This window comes from Elephas maximus, chromosome 19 (genome assembly GCF_024166365.1).
Source record: "Elephas maximus indicus isolate mEleMax1 chromosome 19, mEleMax1 primary haplotype, whole genome shotgun sequence".
Classification (NCBI taxonomy): domain Eukaryota; kingdom Metazoa; phylum Chordata; class Mammalia; order Proboscidea; family Elephantidae; genus Elephas; species Elephas maximus.
In genome coordinates this window covers 58058441-58084838 of record NC_064837.1, presented here as the reverse complement: position 1 = coordinate 58084838, position 26398 = coordinate 58058441, and the positions used below count along the sequence as shown (strand labels likewise).

The window sequence follows — 26398 nt, the reverse complement described above, 5'->3', positions numbered from 1 at the left end:
GAGGATTAAATGAACTAATATGTGTAACATTTCGTGCATAGTGTCTGTCATATTGCAGGCACTTGAAAAACTGGAGCTATTATTAATTTTTTTATTGTGGTACTTCATTCTAGTATTATTGACTACATAGCATAGACCCTTTCTGATATGTACATACATACACATATACATGTGTTTATGACTATCATATGTATATTATGTACACATATATATGATATATATATGACACAGACATATAATACAGGATATAAGAGAGGAGGAAGGAATTATAGGGAGTCAATTCAATTCTGTATGTATCAATACTCAACAACTATTTGGTGCTTACTTTTGCCATTTTGTATAATCCTGTGCCCCCGGATGCTGTTTGTAAACCTTTCCATAGATGATAAAAGTTTTTCTATCAGCCTTACTTCAGTGTCTACTCCCTCCACAAAGTCAAAATGAACTAATTTAATATTCCTGTACTGAGTTTTACTATGAGATAATCCAAATATAAAAGTCTGTCATACCTAGTGCAGGTTCTGTACCTAATGGTTTACTGGCACTTCTTCAGAAGGAAATAAACAGTGCTATATCCAATGGCCATAGACAATGCCTTTATGAAAGGTTTCATTAAGACTCATGATCTTTATTGACATATTATTGACTTTTTATTTTAAACTGTCAAAATTACCACCAAAAATAATTTATCAGAAGAACTGGATGAAAATAATCCTGTCATTTGAAAATAAAATAGGTCATTGGCTATTGTCATAGCCAGATACTTCTAGAATTATATCAGACTATTTAATTAACTTTTTTTTTTTTAATTAACATAAGGGGAAAAAAGGAGAGAACACTAAAATTCAAAAGAAAGTATGATTTATAAGTTTAACTAAAATAATGCCCATTTATTTTAAAAGGATGACACAGCAGTCACTGTTGGCCACATACCCAACATTCACTTTCCCTCTTCCTGTTCAGGTTGTCCTTCCTGGCCTAACTCCATCACTCACCTGTAGATCCTGATTGGTCTAGGCTAATTTAGGTACTCCAAGTCCTCCTGCCAGGGCTGGGCATGCCAGGGCTGAGCATGTGACCTGTTCTGGCCCCTGAGATGCAAAGGGAGGCTGGGAGGGGGGCTTCTGGAGAAAGTTTCCTTACTCTTCAGAAGGAGACCCCAGAAACTGACAGTCCCTTTAGCCCTGGACATTGCCAGGTCTGGATGGGACACCTGGAACTGGCAGAGCCATCTTGATTTACCTTTAGAATGAAGCTACCACAAGAATGTCAGAGAAGCAGAGCCAGAGCCCCGAGGCTCTCTGCCCAGAGCCAGCCCTGCCTACAGGCTTCTTGTTTTGTGAAGTAATAAATTCTCTTGTTGCTTATGCCAACTAAAAAAAAAAAAAAAAAGGTGGCATTTTCTGTTATTCACACCAAAGCACTCTGACTGAAGCAGGTAGTACCTAAGTTCCTTGACCTAGAGAAAGTCAGCAAGCAAAGAGGCTGAGCAAGGAAGGAGAGCATACCTGTTCTTGTGACTCCAGCTCTCTGTGCTGTAATTTTTTCTCCGCATTCCGCACCTGATTAGTACGGGTGTCCAGTTCATCTTGTAGGGCCTGAAACAGTACAAGAGAAACATATAAACATTAAAAATCTGCACACTTGAAAGAAAGTTTTACCACATGAACTGGCATTAAAAAGGCCTCAGATCTCCATTCTATTACTGTTGTGCCAAAAGAGTTCAGACAAACAGAACCAGACTTTCATCTGCCAGGCCCAGATGTTTCTGCCTTAAGAATACTTAGTATGAAAAAATTCTAAACTAACAGCGCAGAAAATTAGCAGGTGTCAATTTATTTTGTGAAAATGTCTATTATATTCCCAGCGTAGGGCCCACAAACATGAAATAAGGTGTAAAGCTATTGTTAATTAAAATAGCTCTGCAAGTACACCTGCAAGGTATGCTTACTCTCGAGAAAGCGTTATGACGTACAGCAATATCTGGCCACCACGACATTTTTCAAAATTATGCTATAGTAATTTGAGTAAATTAAAGTAACCTTAAAGGAACTTCTTTATTAAGTCAGAGGGGATGGCATGGAATTGGAACAACCTGTAAGAAGTGAACAGAGATTAAGTCTTTCAGTTGTCAAGTACCAGTCAGAAATACAATCCATGTTAATACAGGAAACTTAGAAATCACAAAGCTCAGTAAGTATCACCGTACCAACTACTATTTTAAGTAAAGAGGTGAACTAGAAAAAATACAACAAAACAAAACAGAATCCATTCAAATAACCCAATTATAGATATAACAGGCAGAAAGTTACAGTGAGCAGGACGCATAATATGGTAACAGCAAGGACGACAGATAAATTCTCAGAAGTAAAATTTGTTCAGTTGATATTACTGAGTTCCAGCTATATGTCAACAGCTATGATAACCACTATAGACGATAGACACAGCAGTGAAGAAAAGCAGGCCAAAAAAAAAAAAAACCCAAAACAAAGAAGACAACCCTGCATTCATAAAGCTTGCATGGTAATGGAGGGAGGCAATATGCAAACGATAAGTATAATATACATCAGAGATAAGTGCAGAAGAAAAACAAAGTGGGGAAGAGGGATAGATAGTTCTGGAGTTGGGGCGAAGGGGGAAGGTTTGCAAATTTAAACAGATGGCCCAGGGAGATCTGAAGAAGAGAGAGCACTGTCACACAGGTATGTGGAGGAAGAGCCTTCCAGTCAGTGGAAACTACAAGTGCAAAGACCCTGAGACGGACGTCTGAGGAACCACAGTGGCCAGCGTAGACAGTGAACAAAGAGGGAGAAATAAGGTCAAGGATGTAACAGGATAGCAATTTGCTTCTGTAAAGATTACTACCTAGAAAACTCTATGGGGCAGTTCTACTTTGTCATATTGGATTGCTATGAGTTGAAAGTTAACTCAACAACATCTAACAACAAGTCACACTGAATCACTAGCCTCATAGGTCAGTTTAGGACTTCAGATTTTATCTGAGTGTAATAGAAGCTCCTAGGGAGTTGTGAGCAGGGGTTGCTTTGGTTGCTGCTTGAAGAACAGACTGAAGAGGGGTGAGGGCTAAAGCAGGGAGGTAGGTGAGAGGCCACTGCAATGTACTAGGCAAAGGATGCTGGAGAGCTGGACTAGGGTGGCGGATTCTGGACATATAGTAAGGTAGAGATGACAGCTCTGACAAAGTGAGACACAAAGAGGCGTCAAACAGGATGACCCAAGGATTTGGGTCTGAGTAGCTAGAAAAACGCAGCTGCCATTTACTGAGATGGTGAAGATTGAGGGAGGAGCATTGTCTTGGGTCTGCTATGATTAAATAATTTCACAGAGAAGATGTGAGTCTCTCTTCTCCTAAAGAAAAAAACTGTTCCCCACCTCAGGCCTCATCTTCCTCCTCCCCATTACCAGCAAACTCTTGAGAGTGGCCCGCACTCAGTGTCCTGTGTGCCCTTCCATCCCCTCAGCACCTCTTAGATCCTGACTTTTACCCCCACCCCTTGGTCTGCCTTCACCACGGCTGCTTGTTAACTCCTAAACGCCAAAGCCAGAAGTCAATTTTCGACCTCATCCAATGGCAGCATTTGGCCCTGTTCATGGACCAACTGTTTTACTCCCTTGCGTTTTAAGGAAATACTTCTTCACAGGGAAGTCAGGGGTTAAGTAAGGAGGCTGCTGCAAAAGTGAAGGGCTTGAAACAAGGCCATAGATACAGAGAATGGGGAGGATTTGGTAGAATCACTAAGGGGGGTCTGGGAAAAAAGGAACTCAAGGATACCAGTAGGCTTTGATACTGAATGACCATAGAATAGTGACACCACAAACTGTTGAAGCAACAAGGAGCAATTCAGAAGGGAGGGGCAGTATGGTTTAAGACATGTTGAGTTTGGGGTGCTGGCCAGACTTCAAGGGGGAGCTACCTGGTAGATCACATTGGAAAGATGGGTCTGAACAATGGAGAGAGGTCTCAGACAGAGGTGCAGATGGGGAAACTTCCCAGGGAAGCAAGGAAAAAGAGGAGAGGTTCTACAACTTGACCATTGGTGATACCCACAGGAAAGAGCAGACAGAGGAGAAGGAAGAGGCCATGAATGCCGATGGGAATTCAGATGGATAGGAAGCGACTAAGGAGAAGTTAGTACACCCACTCCTCACTTATTAACATGGTTAGGTTCCAAAGACCAGGTTGTTATGTGAAAATCGGCATTATGTGAAAATGGAGGATGGCCACATAAGATCACAAAATGGAGGATGACTAAATCATTACGTAACTGCCAAATTACATCATTAATAACTGCCAAATTACATCATCACATAACTGCCACACCACTGAGAATCATGACCCAGCCAAGGTGACACATAACCTTAACCATCACAGCCAATATTACTTCCACCTTGCACCTCAGCATTCGTTACTGCCAGATGTACATTGTTAATGTGCAAAATAGTCAGAGAGTAGATTTTTCACTACTGTCGTAAATGTGAAATGTTGGATAACAAGACAGCCGATAAGTGAGGAGTAAGTGTTTTATGGAAAGCTAGGTAAAACAGGCTTTCAAAGAGGACAGGGTAATACAATTACATCTGATCCTTTCTCCAAACTTAAACATAGTGAAGAGACTATTAAGTCTACCATATTTTATTAACATTATCAAAGTAGAATTTAAAGTATATTTAATTTTTTAAAAGGTACCACTGTTAAAACCTGCTCATAGTTTAAATAAAGATGTAAAACATGTGATCTGCCTAAGGTTAATCAAAGAAAGCAGTTATGTCTAGAAATGACTTTTATTATCTATTAAAACATCAGTTTAAAAAATTAAAAAGTAACCAAATAATATTTCACTTTCAAAAAAGTTAAAATGCACTAGATGAAAGGAAAATGACAGTTTATACTGGCAGCTTTTTCCAGTCTTACATTCTAATACATTATTAGGCTATTAGGACTCCAACCTCAGAATTCGACATAAGGACTATGTGAAAATGACCACAATTACTCAATAAATATAACTGGGAGCTTTCTTTTCAGTTATGGCTTCTTTAATTCAAATTTGACATTTCACATACACACACACACACACAAACACACACACATCATCACAATTTTTAGTTTATTCTCGAGAAAAGCCCAAGATAATTAAAGAACAGAATGTCTGATACTGGGTCAAAAATAAAAACCAAAATCCAACTTAAACAGCTAAGCTGTTTATTCTGCAAAATTATCCCTTGTCTCTCAGCTCTGCTGGGTTAAAATGCATCAGTACTGAAAAGAAATTTCTTTTCCCCCAATTCAATTTGCCTTTAAGTCAGCTTGATGTAGGAAAGGACGCTGTGCCTGACTTTGAGAGTGCTTTGTATTGGTCAGGAACAAAGAATTACACTTTCCAGAAGAAAAATGTAAATGACATAATAAGCTTTACAAGAACATTGAGGATATACCACACTCTTTAAAAGGGAGGTTATAGGATAATCTGATTTGTTTGTTTAAAAAATGGAAATCATTAAAGCAAATTAAAGTGTAAAAGAGTTTACATGTGAACAGACCCTTCAGAGTGAGTGGAAAGTGCCAGAAGTTAATGTGCTGATGGAATGGCAGCACTAGGGCTTTCCTGTCGATTTGGGGGGGAAAAAAAAAGAGTATCACAGTCAATGCTATTTTCATAAAAGTTACGAACATAATTCAAAGCAAGCCACTCCCTAACTTGTAAAACCAGGTATAAAGGAACTGTGCGCAGTCTTATTAAAAGCTAATGTTTTTTTTTCTCATAGTTCTGAATCAATTAAATAAGCAGGAAGAGACAAAAATTCATCTCAAATATGAAATTGTTAAGTTATTTAATAAAGAAAAGCTTCATTGGCAGGGGGAAATACTGTGCTACCATCGAAATACTGTGCTACCATTGTAACAAAAAACAGATCATCCAAATTTTCCTGGTCTACAAGGCATGGAAGAGAGAGGCTTTCAGACTTAGTATTTTTGTGTGACCAGAAGTCTTTCCAGAGATTTCTGACCTTGCCTTTGGCCAGCCTCTGGCTGTTATGTGAGAGCTGTGACTCCACCACCCTTTCACAATAGGCTGTTTAAGGACACAGATCTGTCTTCAGCTGCACTCCAGGTTCTTACCAGATCATTTTCCATCTTTATCAAAATCTTGGGAGAAATCTGGAAAAATCTACTTCCAAGTCAAAACAGAATCATTGACAGCACAAAAGTCTCTTCTCTGAATCCTCTGTTCTGGAAACACTGTCGTGGCCGTGTGAACTTGTGAGGCAGATTCTCTTGTGCATTTTATGTCTCCTGTTTGTATGATTGCCATTTTTTTTTTTTTTAAAAGATTTTTTTTCACTGACTTGACGTTTATTGTGTTTACACTTATCTCTTGCTTCATTCTGTGTTCCCAAGTCTTGGAAAAATGCTTATGCCTGGTCTTTTCACAAATCATCACGAGGCCGGTTTGCTACCATACATTGAGAGGGTGGAGTATGAAGGGATCCTTGTGTCTCTTTGTCCCATAGATTCTCCCATGTGGTCTGTGTAAGGGGGAACCTTGAACGCTACAGTGTTCTTTTACTTAGAGAGGCTGGATTAAACCATACGTGAGCAAAAAATTTAACAACGTAAATATAAAATGGTGTCGGCAAAGTTGTGGATTTTGAGGGCTTGGGGTTCAGTGTGGGGTCATGTAATGGAGTGAAGCAGTCCAGCCTGTGCTGGGGAAATTCAGACGGGTCTCAAGCTCTGCATAGCTGAGGGGTTATAAGAGAAAAAAAAAACAGTCAGAGTATTTATACTGAAGATACTTCAAAGAGTCACCTTGACTAACTGCTGAAAATTATTAAAACTGGTTGATGGGTACATGGGGGTTCTATATAGGACTGTCCCTTCTTTTGTGTATGTTTGAAAGTTTCCATAATAACAAGTTAAAAAAAAAAAAGGCAATTAAAATTCAGTTTCTTGGTTGTACTAGCCACATTTCAAGTGTTCAACAGCCACATGTATTATTGGACAGCTCAGACTCATAGAGGATTTCCATCATGGCAGAAAGTTCTTTTGGAAAGCTCTGAACTTGAATGTTAGACCAACTGTATTACTAAGCTGTTAAATAACTTCCAGCAATTATTTTTTTTAAAAAAAGCTTTTCCCACTTAAAAAAAAAATGAAGTCACCATATTCTTCCTTTAAAGAGGTTCAAATCAACTCTTACTCAGAAGAAAAGAGGTGATTCATTCATCACTCAGTGGACAGGGAATGATCTAGGAGGATTTCCCAATGTATATTCTGGACATAAAATGAGGGAAACAGGAAGGAGGATGTTCATATTTTGACCTAAGGAGAGGAAAAGTGGAAAAAGAAGGCTTAACTAGATTTTTTTTAAATCAAAATATAATTTATATACAGTAAATGCCAGGTTTATTTTTAGTGGCAATGGCCTGTTTTTTATTTAAGATATGTAATATGATTTAAAAATTGTTGTCATAAAATATCTGTTAAGATTATAAAATTTTGACATGAACCTATTTTCCGCTGGTTGGTTTACATATCAAACAGAAATGAGATCTGATCTGTGACTACAGTGAAGAGACACAATTATAAAGGCAAAATAAGGGTACCTCTAATTTAAACCTTAATTGCCTTTTTAATGATGCCCACATTTGTTTAAGTAGCATTACTGCAATTCAGTCTATAAATGGTGCTGATAATATTTCTAAGTTTCTTTGACATGTAAATAGAGCAGAAGTGGTAAATGTTTTTCTACTACTGCTAACTGAAGGCTAAGATACAAATGAAAGCAATAAAATTTCACTGTATTTCATGTCAGATTTATAGACTTTTTTTTTATCCCATCTTAAATGACTGGGACAAAGCAAGATGGCCACACCCTGTCATCCTCAGGAGGAGACACAAATCTGGGACAATCAAAGATTACACAATGGCAGAGGGTGATATTTTTACTGGGCAGTCTCCTCGGGACAGAGGACACTATAGCTCCCGTTTTATTATTATTTTTAAATAGGCTAAATCTACTAACAAAAGTAACAAGTCTTTTTCAACTGAAATGACACTCAAGATTTCTTTTAACGTGACTTTTTCATTCAGACCTCCCCAGGATGACTAACAAACCGTAAAAAAAGTTTCAGTAGTGATTCCAAGGTTCATACTACAGACCTGAGGACAATCGGAACTACTGTTACTACCCCACCCACCCTACACAACAGAGCAGAACTGCCTCATAGGGTTTCCAAGGCTGTAATGGTTTTTTTTTTTTTAGACTCTTTAAAAGTTTTATCAAGTTGTATTAGCATTTTTTTTTTATTAGCATAGTAGGCAAGGCTGTAATCTTTACAGAAGCTGGCTGCTACATCTTCCTCCCGAGTAGCGAGTAGCAGCTGGTGGGTTCAAACCATCAACCCTTCAGTTAGCAGCAGAGCACTTAACCACTGCACCACTAGAGCTTCTTACAGTTACTACAGAGACCACTAATATATTTAGAACACAATTGTATATATTTTTTTCATCATGGTCTACATTCAGATTTAAAAATTCTTTTTCACATTCCAAGCAAGCACCTTTTTTTTTTTTTTTCAAACCTCATGATTCAGTCTCTTTCTTGTGATATTGGTGGGAAGAAAGGAGATCTTTCAGGGTTTTAACCCAATACATATGTTACTCTTCACATAAGGCACAATTCCTTTCAGGTGGGAACTTTTTAGTTGTTGCAACAAACCACATATATGAGAAATTGCACATAAATGGCCCATCGCTATAGAACTTACTAGACTGACTTGACATAAAAGATAAAGATATTGTGGCCATTATCAAAACAACAGTAGTGTTTTCTTCAAAGAATAAGAAAGTTTGCATTTTCTGTTTCTCTTTTTTCTTCTTTCATGTATTTTTGGTACTTCGAAATTTCTAAAGGAATTTCTTTAAAAGTCCTAAACTGCATTTTTTTTTTTTTTTAAAGTTAGTGTTTCCTAGTCTTAACAGAGATTCCAGGAAAAAGAAATCATGTTATTCCAAGACTTTGATGATCTAAGGAAGCTGGAATCCCCTAAGACACTTCATTAATGTTTCCCTCGTCACACAAAGGACCTTTCCGACATTACACACATCTCCTCTTAAAGTAGCCAGTATACTTCCACTCAGGGAATTCAAAGCACATTTCCCCCTCTGTCACTCCATACGGCTTCACTTGTGAACAAGGTCTTATCTTGGGTGGTAGAAATCTAGGATCAAGTTCAAGAATCACAGATTTTTTCAGGATCCTAGAGGAATTTCCTCATTTGGCCAGTGAGATAACTATTCCAGCTTCAATTCAGTCTCTGAGGAGAGGATTGTAAACTGTTAAAGCCTCTTTAAATGGACCAGCCCCTCTTCTGCGCAAGCCCAGGCAAGGGGAAGGATCCAAAAGTCATTCATTTATATTTTGATCTTCTTACATGCTAATCGTTTACACATGTGATCCATCGAGCCTGCAGCATCATTCCAAATCCCCCTGACAAACCGTGAATTTCTTCTCTATTAAAACTGAAGATATTTCTTCCACGAACCATTTCAAACCTAGATTGAAGACAACTCATAATTCTCAATAAGTTTTTATGCCCTCAGTATGATAACATATTTACGTATCTCTTTGTATTATGAACTCATTTGTCTTTTTCCTTGTTTGAGACTATGAGCTCTGTCAGGGCGACATATATTTGTTTTCCATACTTTTTAGGTGAAATTGCTTAGTAAGGTGTTATTTACATTACGGCACTAATTATTTACTAGTAACATTACACCAAACCTGTTGCCATTCAGTCAATCGTGACTCACAGCAACCCTATAGGACAGGGCAGAGCTGCCCCATAAGGTTCCCAAGGAGCGGCTGATGGATCCAAACTGCCTTTTTGGTTAACAGCCGAACTCTTAACCGCTGCGCCACCAGGACTGGTAACATTAGCCAATTATATAAAGATCAAGTTGCCTTTTCTTCAAAACAAGGTATTCCCACTAGCATTTCTCCAGATTTTTTCCCTCTCCAACTAAACGACATCTCTTCTTACTTTGATCCTAGATAAAAATAGCTTTACCCAGTCTGCTCCCTCAAGTGTCTAGAAGTGGTGTCCCTTCTTGTTTTCTCAAGATAACACATCTACCATTGTCCTCAGTTCTCTTTGCAAATTCTCAGGAGTCATAGGTGTTACCTCTCCCCTTCTTGCTGATCCTCTCCCGCAGTCTAAACCTGCACAACTGTCTTTACTCTGCTGTCCCCCTAGGGGTGAAGGCCTCTATGGTCTCTTCAACCCTGATATTCTTTTATTTTTTTAAGTAATATTTTATTATTTTTAAAAATAATATCTTATTGTGTTTTTGATGAAGGTTCACAAGCAGTTTAGATTTCCATTATGATTTCTATACAAGTTGTTCAGTGACATTGGTTACATTCTTCACAATGTGTGAGCATTCTCATTATTTCTGTTCTGGTTGTTCCATTTCCATGTTTCCCTGCCCCCTTACATCCCCATCTTTGTGTTAAAGTAATTGTTGACTGTTTGGTCTCACAGAGGTGATTTTTTAAAGGAGCACAGTAACCCCTGATATTCTTTTATTTTGTGATGACCACATTCCTCAAACAGATGTTTCACTCCATTACTCTTATTTCTTTCCTGTCAGCTAACTCATTCCTCTTCTGCAGCCTCATTTTGGTCTCCATCATGTTACTACACTTGCCCTTTGCAAGGCTGGCAACAACCCTCTTATTGCTCCCTTCCAATGGCTTTTCTACATCTTTATTCTTGACTTTTCTGTTGCACTGAACACTGTTAGAACTCTCTCCTTTTAGAAATCTCATCCCTTGACACCACAAAATCCTGGTTACCCTCCTCCCTCTTTCAGCATGCCTTTTGCTCCTCCTCCTCTTCTTCTCTTTCAAGATACTTTCCAAACTTGGTTAGTGGCTCTTCACTTTTCTCTCTATGAACTGTCTCCACTGGTTAATTACTGAATCAATTCCATAAATTAGTAAGAGTATTTCTAAAATCTGGACATATAAAATATGCCAGGAACTGTGCTAAACATTACCCTCAAACCAAAAAACCAAATCCGTTGCCATCGAGTTGATTCCAATTCATAGTGACCCTGTAGGACAGAGCAGAACTGCCCCTTGGGTTTCTAATTTTTTTTAATCTTTACAGAAGCAGGCTGCCACATCTGTCTCCCATGGAACAGCTGGTAGGTTCAAACCAATGACCCTTTGGTTAGTAGCCATGTGCTTAATCACTGCACCACCAGGGCTCCTTTACTATCAAACAGCACCTAATATAATGTATAACACAAACTGACAAATGAATAATTTTAATACCATGTAAACACGATACAGAGAAGTCTTACCAGCATTAAGACCGAACACAGGACGAAAACAACACATGCTAAGGAAGGTGAGGCAGAGAAGACTTCATTGAGGAGGTAATGTGTGAGCTGAAGAATGTTTGCTGAGAGAAGAGAAAAGATTCAATCACAGTGGAAAGGCACAGCGGCATGAACAGCAAGGTGTGTTGACTGTATAGATGGTGCAGTGAGCAGAGGGATGGTTACTGAACCTGGAAGGCTAGCTGGGGTTGCCTGGAAGGGCCCTGAGAACCAGAGAACCCCAGATTTTCTCCTGTAGTAATGGGGAGCCACAAATGTGCCTAAGACATCAGGTTTACAACACAGGAAGAATATTCAGGTGGAAATGTGGGGAACGGTGGCAGTGAGGCCAGTTGGAGGCCACTAAAAGACATGTGGGTGAACCTATGGGACAGAACAGAGAAAATAATCTGTTTATGTCCCACCCTCTAAATGTATGGTTAGGCAACAAGGCCCAGAAAAACATGCCTGTGGGCTTCATGTTGATTTGTTAAGAGGCCAGGCACAAGCATTTTCAAAAGGCTTGGGAAGACAGAATGAGGCAGAATATAAGAGCAAAACAAATTCAATTCCAAGTTGGTGTGAAATGGTTTGGAAACTCTATAAAAACGCCCAAATAATAATAAAGTACAACTGTACACACTTCGTAACATAAACCGTGTAGTAGAATCTGCCTCAGGAGTTCACTCTGCCAGGACTGGGAGACCATTACGAGGCTACTGCAGCAGTCATGTGAGAGACAAGCCTGGCTTGGACTAGAGATGGTGAGGAGTGACGGGTCTGGGAGGAATGTACCTGTGGGGGCAGTGTTGGGCAGAAGGTAGAACTGCTGGGGCTTCGAAAAGGAATGAATGTGCTGGGTATGAGAAGGAGGTTTGAGGTTTTTATGAGGTTTCCAGCATGGCTGGCTGGAAGCTATCATTGATCAAGGCAGGGAACACAGTAGGATTATAATGTGTGGAAAGGAAGAGAACAGTAATAGTGACACCAATGGCTTGGCCCATTATAGTATGGTACCAAAAAAAAAAAAAAAAAACCGAATAGAAGAAGCAGTTTTGGAGCAGCAAGATCCTGAATCCAGTTTTAGAGCCACTGAGTGGGAATGTGTATCACGATACCCAACAGGCAATGGAAACATCAATTTTAACTAGTTCTTTCCTTCTGGTGATTCCTAAAGCTCATCTCCACACCTAGGATCTCATGAGTCCTCTGATTTGACATCTCTGAGGGTCCTCTTCTGTGTGAACACAGCTGCCTTATTGTCATCTCAGACTTACCAAGTCCAAAACTAAACTTCTGATTTCTCTGCCATGCCTCCCCTCCCACCAAATGTCCTGCTGATCAGTGACACAGGCTTTCTTTCAGTCACTTGGGTTTAAATCTCACTATCATCGGTGAGATGTCCCCCTACCCCTGTTCAGTTCTCACTCCCAGTTATTTGCTTGAGTTTCTCCAACTACTCTAGGTCCTTATTTCTTCACACTAAGGCCCAGACTTTTCCCAATTGCATCATCCTTCATATCACCAGCAGACACATTTTCTCAAAGACTGCCTTTTTATGTTATTCTCCATCTCCAAAAACTTAAAATTCCTGCACTCTCCTACCAAATTAAGGCTAAAATCCCTCCACCTAGCTTCGAATCCCTGTATAAACTGGCCTGGTTTCTCCATTTGGACTTCTTACGGTGCTCAACATACTAACTCAAAGCTTATATTAGTTAGTTCTCATGTGTTAGGCACTGTGCTAGGGGCTTTGATCACTCCACCTCCTTTCAAAATAACCCTTCTGACGTGGAGACCTCATTTTACAAGAGGAAGCTAAGGCTCCTTTTAAGTTACCCAAGGCTGCCCAGCTAGAAAGTCATGCAGAAGGGAAATAACCCAGGTCATCTTGACCCTGGAGGGAGCAGTGCTGCCTGGGCACCTGCCTCTCCCGCCTGGTCACTTCCACCTTCTCTACAGGCCCAGATTCACACTGCCCTGCGGGCCTTTGTTGTTTTGTGCATCTTATCTAGAGTGCCTGTTTTTCCTTCTGTGCTAACAATACCTTCCTTTAAGCCTTCAGTGGCCCAAAATGCTCTGAGTTTGGTTTCAAGCTTTTTAGTCCTTAACTGGATGACCTAAAATGTAAGAAAAAAGAAAAGCAAGAGGAAAATACGTTCCTGTATGACAAATATTCAACAGTAATAATTATGCTAATGTCTTGCCTATTTGAGTCTGCTGCCAAAAAAGAAGAATATTTATTATATATGAAGAAACTTCCTTTGTTTTAAACATTTTCTCTCTGAAATGCTAAGGTGCTCATACGCACACTCCTTCCATACTACCAAGTTCTACTAGGTCTCATTTTATCCATGTAAGGACCAACAGTATTCTCATTACCAGACAATCTGGAAAATGGTTTTAGGGAAGTGTTACTGCTGTCATATTTACACACTTTTGTTTCTATAATTGTGTGTACATCGCCATTTTGGGTTAAAAAGACAGCCACTCCAATATAATCATGGTGCAATACTGGATGGTGAAAAGGAAAATGGTCGAAGTGTGGACGCAGAGATCTTTAGGTGAGGCTGTTTCCTGTACTACATTTGTATGGAGGACAGAAGTCATATATGCCAGATAAAGTGTGTGTGTGTGTTTTAACCTTAGGATACTGTGATATCTGGAGCCAATACTTACGAAGGAAGAAGTTTAAAACTTTCCATTTAAACCACTTAGAATGAGAGGATTTACAAAGATTCTGTTTAATGTTCAGCTGACACATTGTCAAAAACATTTATCATGCAACCTTTTGAAGTTTCTTCCACTCCCTTTTAGTTATTAAAGCTGAATTGCAGTTAGTTATCAACAACAAAGCATACATGTGATGGTGTTTTTATCGTCGTCTTGCAGTCTGAGTTCTGAACTACTAAGCAAAATTAAATTCTCCTGATTAGAAAAATGATTAGTGACCTAGTTCTCATGCTCAATGCACAACACAGTTGGCTTTCTAGATGGACCAAGAGACTGCAGGGGACTTGGAAATTTCATCTAAGTGTCTTACCAGCCCCCAAATGGTGAGACTCTTCAGATACTAGAATGTGCTATTTTGAGTTAGGACTACAATTCTTTCAGTGCAAATAGGGAAACAGTGACCTACATCATTGAAAAGACTTCTTGGTAACTTTATTCCTAATGTTAATTTCTTCAGACTGAGAAAAAGTTCTGGTATATATAGGTACATATATATATATATTTTTAAATAATATTTTTTTGGTGAAGGTTTACATAGCAGTTTAGGTTCCCATTCAAAAATTTCTACATAAGTTGTCCAGTGACACTGGTTACCGTCTTAGTTATCCAGTGCTGCTATAACAGAAATACCACAAGTAGACGGCTTTAACAAACAGAAATTTATTTTCTCACAGTTTAGGAGGCTAGAAGTCTGAAATCAAGGGTGTCAGCTCTAAGGGAAAGTTTTCTGGGGAAATGCCCTTGTCATCAGTATTCCCTTGGTCTAGGAGCTACTCAGCACAGGGACCCTGGGTCCAAAGGGTCTTTCTTGGTGGCATGAGGTCCCTCTCCTCTCTGCTTGCTTCTCTCCTTTATATCTCAAAAGAGATTGACTCAAGATACAACTTAATCCTATAGATTCAGTCCTGCCTCATTAACATCACAGAGGTTAGGATTTACAGCACATAGGATAATCACATCAGATCACAAAATGGTGGACCACCATACAATACTGGGAATCATGACCTAGCCAAGCTGACACATTTTTCGGGGACACAATTCAATCCACTATAGTTATATTCTTCACCATGCATGAACATTCTCATTGTTTTTGTTCTGGCTGTTCCATTTCCATTAATCTAGTTTCCCTGCCTCTGGTATATATTTTGACAAGAGGAATCAAAACTCTTTCTAGATAATTCAATTGGGTAATTTTTTTGAGTGTATATAATGTGTTGGACATCAGATAGAGAGCACAAAGTTGGGTAAAACGTGGCCTTATCTTTTAAGGAGCTTACACTATAAGAGAAGGTATGTGATAAGATGGAAAGCAGAAAAGCACAGTGTCTTAAGCGTTCAACTGAGAGACCAAAAGGAAAAGGGAAGGACAGGGAAAGAAGTTCAACGGCACCACAAGGATGCAAACAGATAAATCCAGAATGCTGGACGTTCTATAGGGCAACTGACTTGGTTTCTGCAAGAAATCAATGGCATGGGAAAAAAATGAAGCAGAGTCTGCTTTAGATTAAAAAAGACATAAAGGATATAACAAACAAATGCGATGTTTGGCTCTTGTCTGGATCCTGATTCGAGCAAACCAAACACAAAATGGGATTGTTTAGTCAATTGGAGAAATTTAATTATGAACCAGGTATTAGATGACACTAAAGGGTAATTGTTAATTTTGTTAGATCTGACAAAGGCGCTGTGGTTATATAACACAATACCTGTGTTTTTCAAGAGGCACTCTAAAATACCTAAGGTACATCATCTAGGTACATCACCCAAAAGCTACAATTCTGATAGGCAGAAGGCGGGAGAAGTGGAAGAACTATCTGCCAAAGAAGGGGCATTTGCAAAGGTAAATGAGGAAAACAGGCATGTGCTCAGCAAAGAGTGTGCTGTCTAGAGCGCAGCACTTGGAATAAATGGAGGAGGGGGAATCCTGAGAAGGTAGATGAGAACAGAGGCCTTGAATGCTGACATGAGCTTGCACTTAATTTGGTGAAGAGAAGAGGGGGCTTTTGTCCAATTGCTAAACTCAAAAATGGTATACAAAACCGCCTCCTATGTATCTACAACACATGGCCCAGGTTTATCAAGTTCAAAGCTGGATATATTATCAGCTTTCCCATTATCTTCCCTATCTTCTCACCTGCCCCTTTGCCTAAATCTATTTCTCCTGCTATATATTCACATCTAGATTAATGGAGCCACTATTCTCCCAGCTATGCAAATCGGGAATCTGGAGGACACCCCTGAATTTTCCCTACCTCTTCACCTTCCATCCAAACATTTACTTGCCTTCTAAACATTTCTTCTTTCCAGCCCTACTGCTACTGCCCTTGTCATTGCTCATCTGGACAATGACATCCACTTGCTGGTCTCCCAAGTCTAATTCACTGTTGCCACAGTATGTAATTTTCCTTACCATCTTGGGGTTTACTCCATCTCAGTGAATGATGCTGTCTTCACACACACAATACATCAAATTATGCAAGGCAAAAAACTCAGGAGATATCCTTGACAACTTGCCTCTATTCTACCTATTCCCTCCCACAGAGTCCTGTTTTCCATCACTGTGTATTCAATCTCTTAAATACTTTTTGATTTGGTCCACTTCACATCATCTCTACTGACATTTTCAAATTTTACTGTCACAGTCTCCTATCTGGTCTCCGCTCATTCCTCTGGCTCCCCTCAGTCTATTCTTCATAGAGCACCCTGTTACCATTTCAAGAGGTATATCCAGGCGTTATCGTTGAATCTGCTCTTTCCCTCCACCCTGCTGTATCCAATTCATCACTAAGTTCTACTGACTCTCCCTTAAAAGCATATGGGTAATTCAACCACAGGACCACCACCCTTGTCCAAGCCATGGTCTTCTTTTATCTGAAGACCACTGTAACAGCCTAATGGTCTCCCTCCAACTCCCTACCATCCATTCTGCACACAGTACCCAGCTTGATCCATTTGAAATGTAAATGCCCCTCACCTACTCATAATTCTCCAATGGCTTACCATTAGACTTAGAATAATATCCAAAACCCTCACCACTGCCAACAAGGTCCTGCAAGATCTGGCTTCCACCTATCTCTCAGGCCTCTTCTTGTAGTAGGCTTCTCCTTATTCTTTGTCTTCCAGCCACTCCACACTTGCTTTCCTTCTGTTTTTTAGACATGTCCGATTCATTACCACCTTAGAGTCTTGTAATAGTTCTTTCCTTCTTTTGGGAATATTTTTCTCATGATCTTCATACGGTCAACTTCTTGTAGCCAGTCTCAGTTTAAACACCACTTCTTCAGTGAGGTCCTTCCTGACCATGCCACCTAAATTGGCCACTGGCCATACTTTATGATAATAACTTTTTAAAATCTCTACAGAACGGTTGTCACCAAAGTCTCATCTATGTTTCTCTTTCTCTCTTATTAAAAATCTATGAAAGCCAGGAACTTATTCTGTTCACTACCATACTGCAGGGCTCTAGAATAGTCCTTGGTACATAGAAGGTGCTGAATAATACCTGATTACGTCCTCTACTGTTTAAAGTATGCCAAAGGCTTCCATCACTTGTACGATAAAGCCCCCAACTCCTCACATGGTATTCAAGGCACTTCCTGGTCTGACCTCTGCCCACCTCAAGATCTTCACCCTGAGCCATTCCTCATGCTACAGCTACCCCGGCTCTCTTAGCTTGTCACATATGCCATGTCCCTCCCACCACAGGGCTTTGCACCTTCTGTTCTATCTGGAGCATGATTTCCTTACTTTACTCTTCTTAGCTGTCTCCCCACACATCCTTTAGATTGGAGCGTCAACGGCAGTCTCTCAGAGAAACCTCTCTGATCAGGTCTGTCGTGGTGTGCTCCTATAGTACGATGCGCCTTTACAAATGTCTTATCAAGACACGCTGGCTCACATACTAATGCCACTACAAACAGGTGACCTTCATTAAATGAACCCTTTCTTTTGACTTATGATTTGACAGGAATTAACTTATTTTGAGACAGAAGTCCTCAGTTTTCATAAAGCCTGCTGCTTTGGAGCCCTGCTTGTGGTGGAGAAGAGCAGCAAGCCAAGGACACACCAGAGTCATATTTCTACATTTATTTGCATGATCACTTTGTTTGTCTGGCATCTATTTACACGAGGCAGGGATTATTCTCGGATGGAAGGGCTTTAAAGACCAATGTGTTTAAAAGGCCATTCTCCTTGGAAATGAAACTAACAGTGGGAAGAGAGCAAATCTGTATTGTTTCTGAATTCCACTTTGGGTATACAATGAAGAATATGGGCGTTTATGCTCCTGAAGACATAACAAGGATTGCATTAATAAAATTATGAGGCTTCTAATTAGATGATTTGCACTGCTTTTTTAAGATGAAAGTTTCTAACTGGATTTATTTATTTATTTTTGATTGTGGTCTCCCAGGCAAGTTTACAGAATGCAAAGGATTAAAAGGTTTTTGAATTATTGGATTAACAATTACCGTTGTCAGGAATTTAAGCATTTTCCCCGTTAGTAGTCGGAGCGGTACAGGATGGATAGAAACTATAAGTCTTTTACAAAGAAAAGCCCTTAATAATGTTTTAACACCTTTCAAAGTAACTTTAATCAAAGACAATCATGTGTGTGGTAAATCACGACTTCATAGACTGAACAAGAACTAGCCTGAACCAAAAGATCCAGCACTTACTTTGTTGCTGGCTGCCACCAAATTGATTCTGATTCATAGTAACCCTATGTGACAGAGAAGAGCTGCCCCACAGCGTTCCTACACTGTAATCTTGATGGGAGCAAATCACCAGGTCCTTCTCCCGTGGAGCCATTAGGTGAGTTTGAACTGCCAACCTTTCAGTTAGCATCCTGATCACTTAACCACTATGCCACCAGGCTGCTTCGTGTTTAATTTAGGGAGGCAAACAGTCAAAAGTATATTTTTAAGCAAAAACCAAGGCTGGCTTTTGGCAGTGCAGCCAAACTACATTTGTTCAACCGTAACTTTTCATCAAAGGCTTTCATTTATTAATGAAGTATGCCTGCAATGAGAACTGTGAGACTTCTTTGCAATGAATTGCCAGAGACCAAATACCTGAAGCTTATGATATAGCCTTGTTTCTCCTCAAAATTGACAAAACTCATTTTAGTGCGTTACACGACTAGGCATCCTTGAAATAGACGTGGCCCAGGAATCTGACTTCATTAAAAAAAACTGTGTCCTCATTGATTTTGTCAGCCCAACTTCCACACAGTTAAGGCCACTTAATGTCCCACTGGTACAGCAAGCCCTGTTCAAGGATCTACCAATTTACAAATTTTATGTTTTACTTCTGATTGTAAAATAAGACATGCTAATTGAGAAAAATCAGGAAAGCACAAAGCAAAAAAGAAAATCTCCGTAATCCTTGCACTTAGGCATGAGCACTGCTCCTGCTGTTCGGTGCCATAGAGTCGGTTCCGACTCATAGAGACCCTGTGCACAGCAGAAGCGAACACTGCCATCCTCACAGTTGTTGTTACGCTTGAGCCAACTGCTGTAGCTACTGTGTCAATTCGCCTCGGTGAGGGGCTTCCTCTTTTTTGCTGACCCTCTACTTCACCAAGCATGATGTCTTTCTCCAGGGACTAGTCCTTCCTGATAACATGTCCACTGTTAACACACTGTATATTTTCTACATCTTCTTTCCCATGCCTATAAAACTGGCATGTTGAGCCTGCAGGACTCACTGAGCGTCATCACAAAAGCCTCTCTCTCATCTTCCTGGTCCGTTAATCCTGCTTTGAGGGGCAGCTCTTTGCCTGCCCCTCCATGAAAACTCAGGCAGGTGCCTTGATTTTTCAGTCTGTCCAGTCCTACAGTCACTTTACATTGTACACATAGTCAATCCAACCCTGGTGGTGTAGTTAAGTGCTCGGCCCTCACCGAAAGGTTGGCAGTTCAAACTCACCCGTGGCTCCATAGGAGAAAGACCTGGCGATCCACTTCCATAAAGATTACAGCCAAGAAAACCCTGTGTGTCAGTTCCACTCTTCACATGGAATTGCTATGAGTCAGAATGGACTCAATGGCACCTAACAACAACAACAGAAATTTAAATTGTTCCTAAAAGCAATTTAACCTTAGATGGGACACATCTGAGGGACTCCAGAGCACCATCCTGGGATTTATTATCAAGGTAGTTTTACTTGCATTTGCCTTTGACCCAGGGACCTGTGTCTCAGTTGAGTGTCCAGGGTGCTGGCACCTAACACCAACGTGATGATGCTTGAGGTAAGGCTCGATGCTTGGGTGTCTCCTTACCTCACACTCCAGTTGTTGTGTTTTATTCTCCCCTGGGAATACCCTTCAACATCTGTCTTCGCCCTGCCTGCCTGGCTTCAGTGCTTTGTGCAGTTCTCTTTGTACATTGCTCTTTGCCTTTCCAATAAGATGGTCTTCTCTATTGCCCCTCTCTCTTCCTCTGATGAGGGTTAAACATAAGCATGAATCTCCCCTTAACAGACAGCATGGAATGTCTTGAACTCTTGGCTCTTGCTAGATAGTAAAACATCTTCAGCCCTCTATAGCTTAATTCTTAACAAAGATTAATGAATTCAGTATTTGTAAAGATTTGTCCAAAGATACACATTTCATTTTACTTGAATCCAAATCAATCCCCACGGAAGCAGCAGGCAAGAAATCGAAAGGCACATTGCGTTGGGCAAATCCGCTGTGAAAGAGCTCTTTAAAGCACTGAAAAGCAAAGATGCACCTGACCCAAGTCATGATATTTTCAGTCACATCATATTCATGTGAAAGCTGGACAGTGAGTAAGAAAGACTGAAGAAGAATTAATGCCTTTGAATTGTGGTGTTGGAGAAGAATATTGAATACACCATGGACTGTCAAAAGAATGAATGAATCTGTCCTGGAAGAAGTACAACCAGAATGCTCCTCAGAAGCAAGGATGGCGAGACAACGTCTGACATACTTTGGACATGTTATCAGGAGGGATCAGTCCCTGGAGAAGGATGTCCTGCTTAGTAAAGTACAGGGTCAGCGAAGAAGGAGAAGACCCCAACGAGATGAACTGACACAGTGGCTGCAACAACTGGGTCAAGCATAACAATGATTGGGAGCATGGCACACGATCCATGTTTTGTTCTGTAGTACACAGAGTTGCCATGAGTCCGAACCAACTTGACGGCACCTAACAACAACAACAATAACATCATACACTAAATTGATTTCTGGATATTTAAAATCCAATTCATGGATGAAACCATCATTCTAGCCCCTTGTAGAAGTGTGTGCTTTGGGTATGGGTCATCAGTCTGAGTATAAGAAATAGCCTTGCTAAACTTGTTGACTTTCTTGTTAGAATGTTGCTCAGATCACGATAAGCAACATTTTATAGTTTTTCTTCTACAATGTCTTTCTGTGTCCTCCAATCCATCTTCTACACTGCTGCCTACGATCCTTCCAAAACACACACCTGACCTTGATCCCACTCTTCTGAAAAATCTTCGCTTGTTCTTCAGGATAATTTCAATCCCCCAGGCATTGCACACACACCCTTGCTAGTCAAAGTCTAGTTTGGAAGCTTGTTAGAATTGCAGGGCCTTGGGCCCTATCCCTAGACCTCCAGAATCAGAACCTGTACCTTCACAGGATTCCCAGGTGATCTGTAGACACATCCAAGTGTGAGACGCATGCATACAGGGTACCCTGTGAGGACTTCACAGCAGAAACTTCTCTCAGGTCTCAGCTAGGAAAAGCTGAGCTTCTCCTAAGCATTTGACTTGACTTCTATTAAGGACACCCTGACTATTGAACCTGCAGCTCTACTTGAGTAGTTTTCGTGGACTTTATGGCACGCATTTTATTTGCTAATCCGCCTCTTGGTTTCATCTTATTTTCTTCTCTTTTTGCTTCGCTCTGATTTTCTCAGTACTTTCTTAATTCTTATCCTGTTGTATCACGTAAACCAAAAAAACCAAACTCGTTGCTGTTGAGTCGATTCCAGCTCATAGCGGCCCTATAAGACAGAGTAGAACTGCCCCATAAGTTTCCAAGGAGCGGCTGGTAGATTCGAACTGCTGATCCTTTGGTTAGTAGCTGATCTCTTAATCACTCTGTCACCAGGGCTCCGCTGTACTATGTAAGTCACTTGAAATGCTTTTTGGAATGAGGTAGCGTATGTATCTAGTGAAGGGGCCCTGATGGCGCAGTGGTTAAGTGCTCAGGTGCTAACTGAAAGGTCAGCAGTTTGAATGTACCACCGCTCTGCTGGAGAAAGATGTGGCAATCTGGTTCTGTAAAAGTTTACAGCCTTGGAAACCCAATGGGGCAGCTCTACTCTGTCCTATAGAGTCTCTGTGAATCGGAAGTGACTCAATGACAGCAGGTTTAATGTATCTAAAATTTGTGTATGTGTAAGTCAGCCAGTCATTGCTGATGTTAGTAAACAACGCATTCTCTGGGCACTTGCAGATGTTTCTTTCCCCAACGCTGCTGCTTGCTCTGCCCCAGCTGGTATATTTAACTCCAATCTTGGCTTTCCCTTCTCAAACTTGTGTCTGTTGTTGTTGTTGTGGGCCGTGGAGTCGATTTCGACTCATAGTGACCCCGTGTGACAGAGGAGAACTGCCCCATTGGGTTTTCTTAGCTGTAATCTTTACAGAAGCAGATCATCAGGTCTTTCTCCCACTGAGCCATTGGGTGGGTCTGAACTGACAACCTTCTAGTTAGCAGCCAAGCACCTAACTGTTGTACTACCAGGGCTGTGTCTGAAGAAGCCCAGTATAAGCTATTTCTATCTCAAACCTGGAGGTATGTTTCCATAGGAAATTCTTGTGTAAGAGGGACTGAAAATTTGGGGCCAGAGAGGATTTGGGATAAGGCTTCTGGCAGGTCAGAGTATGAGGTCTATGCTTTGCTGTAGTTTCAGAAATGTCCAGGCCCCAGGACACTCTGTGTCCTACCCTTTTCCAAGCGAGAGCTTTTCGGCTTGCTGCTCTTCTCCAACATAAGTAAGGCTCCAAAGCAGCAGGCTTCGTGAACAACTGAACAGTCAGGACTTCTAAAAATGAGCAAATTCCTGTCAAGTTGTAAAACAGAAGAAAGGGTCCATTTAATGAAGGTCACCTGCTTGTAATGGCATTCATTCATGTGTGAGCCAGTATGGCTTGGCAGGAAGAGGGCTGGGGAGGGAGCCTGCAGCCCAGCCTTATTCACTCAGTAACAGTGTGCCTGTGGGCAAGTCATGTGACCTTTCAAATTTGTGTTTCCATCTATCTTACCGTAGGACATTTCAAAATATGTTTTGCAAGACATCTTCCAGGTCTAACTTCAATTGGCCTAGGATAAACTGGAGTTTCTAATACTACAGCGGCAGTTTAGTCTGGTGAGGAAACATTAAATGGATTGTATGGGGATTAAACATCCGAGTTTTTGAGTCTAGCTGGTGGGGTTTGAGTCTCTGTTTCACTTCCTGCTAGTTACATGACCTTGGGGAAGATACTTAAATTCCTCTGAGCTTCAGTTTGCTCCTTTGTCAATGTTGTTTGGTACTGTCGAGTTGATTCTGACTCATAGTGACCCCCATGTGACAGAGTAGAACTGCCCCATAGAGTTTTCTAGGCTGTTTTTTTAACATAATTCTTGAAATACCTAATTGCTAGGTCTTTTTGCGGTGGAGCCACTGGTGGTTCGAACCTCAAACATTTCAGTTAACAGCCGAGCAATTAACCATAGTGCCACAAATCACCAAAACCCAACCTGTTGCCATCGAGTTGATTCTGATTCATAGTGACCCTACAGGACAGAGTAGAACTGCCCCGTAGGGTTTCTAAGGCTGTAATCTTTAATGAAGCAGATTGCCACATCTTTCTCCCGTGGAGTGGCTGGGGGGTTTGAACCACCAACCTTTTGGCTAGCAGCCAAGTGCTTAACCACCGTGCCACCAGGGCTCTTTTGTGCCACAAAGAGAGGGATTATAATAGTACCTAGGTCATACGATGGCTGTGAAGATAGAATTAATACACAAAAGCAAAATACTTAGCACATAAAAGAGCTTCATGAACGTTAGCTATTATTATATTTTACCACAATTGAGCAATAATAGAGGGCTGAAATGCTAGCTATTATTTTATCACAGTTGAGCGATAAGAGAGGGTCAACCACATTTACCTATGTGATTATATGATGCACTTTTCTCTTGTTAAGTTTTGTAATAATTTTTCTTCTGGGAACTCCAGGTCAGGGCCACCTAACTATAACAGTTGAGACTGAGCTAGAACTCTCAAGCTTTTTGAATAATTGTTGGTTTTTTTTTTTTTTAAATCAAATATCTAAGAGAGTTTTGTGATGTGAGAACATTTTTCAGCATATGTTTTAATTCTCCACTTACCCCTAGAATGTTAGTAGTCACAAAAACGAACACGTGGCAAAAAAGTACTAGAATTTCAAAGGAGCTGGGAAATCATTTGTGATCTTTGCGGGGTGCAAGGAGACCCAACTTTCTGTTTTATTTATCACTTCCATTATCGAAGAGCCACATGACTGAATGTTTAACTTTTCCCTCCCTGATCACAGAAGTGATATGTGCTCACTGAACTACTTCTGGCAAAGTACAAGAGTGGACACAACAGAAGTAACAAGCCATCACTTTCCCCCATCGCCTAGAGAGACTGAGTTTGACTTGCGTCAGTGAGCCTGCTTGGGGCCACACACCCCAGGACCGTGCCCTGCTTCCTCATGACATCAGTGCCACTCTCACACCAACATGAGAGTCAGCACCCTGACAGGAAATCTCACTTGCATCCTGTGCTCACTGAAAGGGATATGGATCAAACACCTACTGTGCTCAACAGACCAGTGTCTGAGATGCTGTGAGGGGAAAAAAATCCCGCCAAACCAGCTGCTGTCAGCTCTCATTCATGGCGACCCCATGTGTGTCAGAGTAGAACTGTGCTGCATAGGGTTCTCAATAGCTGTTTTTTCGAAAGTAGATTACCAAGCCTTTCTTTCCAGGCAACTCTGGGTGGACTTGAACCTCCAACCTTTCTGTTAGCAGTTGAGCACGTTAATTGAGGAAAATAAAAGTGTCAAATTAATGGTTGTTGCCTGCCAAAAGTGCTTCGCAGAGTATGCATTTTTGTTTTTCATAATGTGTGGCTACACTGCATACAGAGGACAAGTAGTGGGACAAAAAATAAACACCTCCTCAAAACTTCTTTTAGATCTCTGAGGAGACGTTAGTATTCTGTATTTATATGTCTGGGGGAAAGTAGCTTGGAGAAAACTATGTTTGATGTTGCTTCTATCTCAGGCATGAATAGTTTCAAGTACTTTTAAAACATGGCGTATTAAAAATGCTCACTAAAATACTATATAGAGCTGGACAAGGCTGTCCGCATCCCCATTCCTCATTGGGTAGTTCCATCCAACTGGCAAAACACAGACAAACATATAATTTCTGCTGCACTGTGGGGCTTCAAAAGGGCTTTGAGCAACAAAAAAAGCCTTCTGCTTTCTCACCAGCAAATGTAAATAGTGACCAAAATAGTTCTAGAAAGTAAGCTGTGCTAGAACCGTCTGGATCCTGCTCTAATTTTTGCTTTTGATGAGAAGATGTGAGGAAGTTTGTCCTCTGTGTAGGTGGATGTTGTGGGTGACATTCAAAGGAAAGGACTGGACAGGGCGCAGAGCCGTGCTATCGCCAGCACAGAACGAGAGTGAGGCTTGCGTTCGTGCCAAAAATCACCTATGCCAAACTGAATTAGCTAATGCTGGTTCGGGAAGGAGGTGAAAACTGGGCATAAGAAAACATGACAGGCTGACGCAAGGCACAAAATAAATGGGAAACACATTCAAAGCACAGTACGTTAACACTGACAACCCAAGCCACATATAATCGCCATATATCAATCATTCTCACTTTTCCTGTGTGTTTTTCTGGTTTCTGAGCTTTATAGTCAGGTAGGTAGATGATATGTGGCAACTGAGTATTCTGGTAGTTCTACGGAAGTGCATAATAGAAGATGTGAGTAGAGTATGGCTTTCTAGCAGATAGTAGTGGTCTAGGGTGTTACCAGGTATGCAGACAATTAGAACCTGCTGATATAATTCAAATTATTGCATAGCCTTCTGAAATTGCTGTTTTTATTTTGGGGAATGGCGAGTTCAAATCTGCAAAGGATACAAATTATATTAACTTTAGAAACAAAAACATAAGAAAATCTAAATATAGCCATTTAAGGAAAACCTATACTATCTAAAGAACAATTTAAAA

The 26398-nt window shown here is 40.6% G+C and overlaps 1 protein-coding gene across 9 annotated transcripts in view; it reads right to left on the bottom strand.

Annotated features, from left to right (window-relative positions):
• CEP112 (centrosomal protein 112) overlaps positions 1-26398 on the bottom strand; it is a 470205-nt gene that overhangs the window by 50354 nt on the left and 393453 nt on the right. For all 9 annotated transcript variants that reach the window (XM_049859721.1, XM_049859720.1, XM_049859713.1 and 6 more), the window contains one exon: positions 1509-1598. In XM_049859721.1, coding sequence (XP_049715678.1) covers positions 1509-1598 — 90 coding nt within the window. The remainder of the gene's footprint in view (positions 1-1508; positions 1599-26398) is intronic.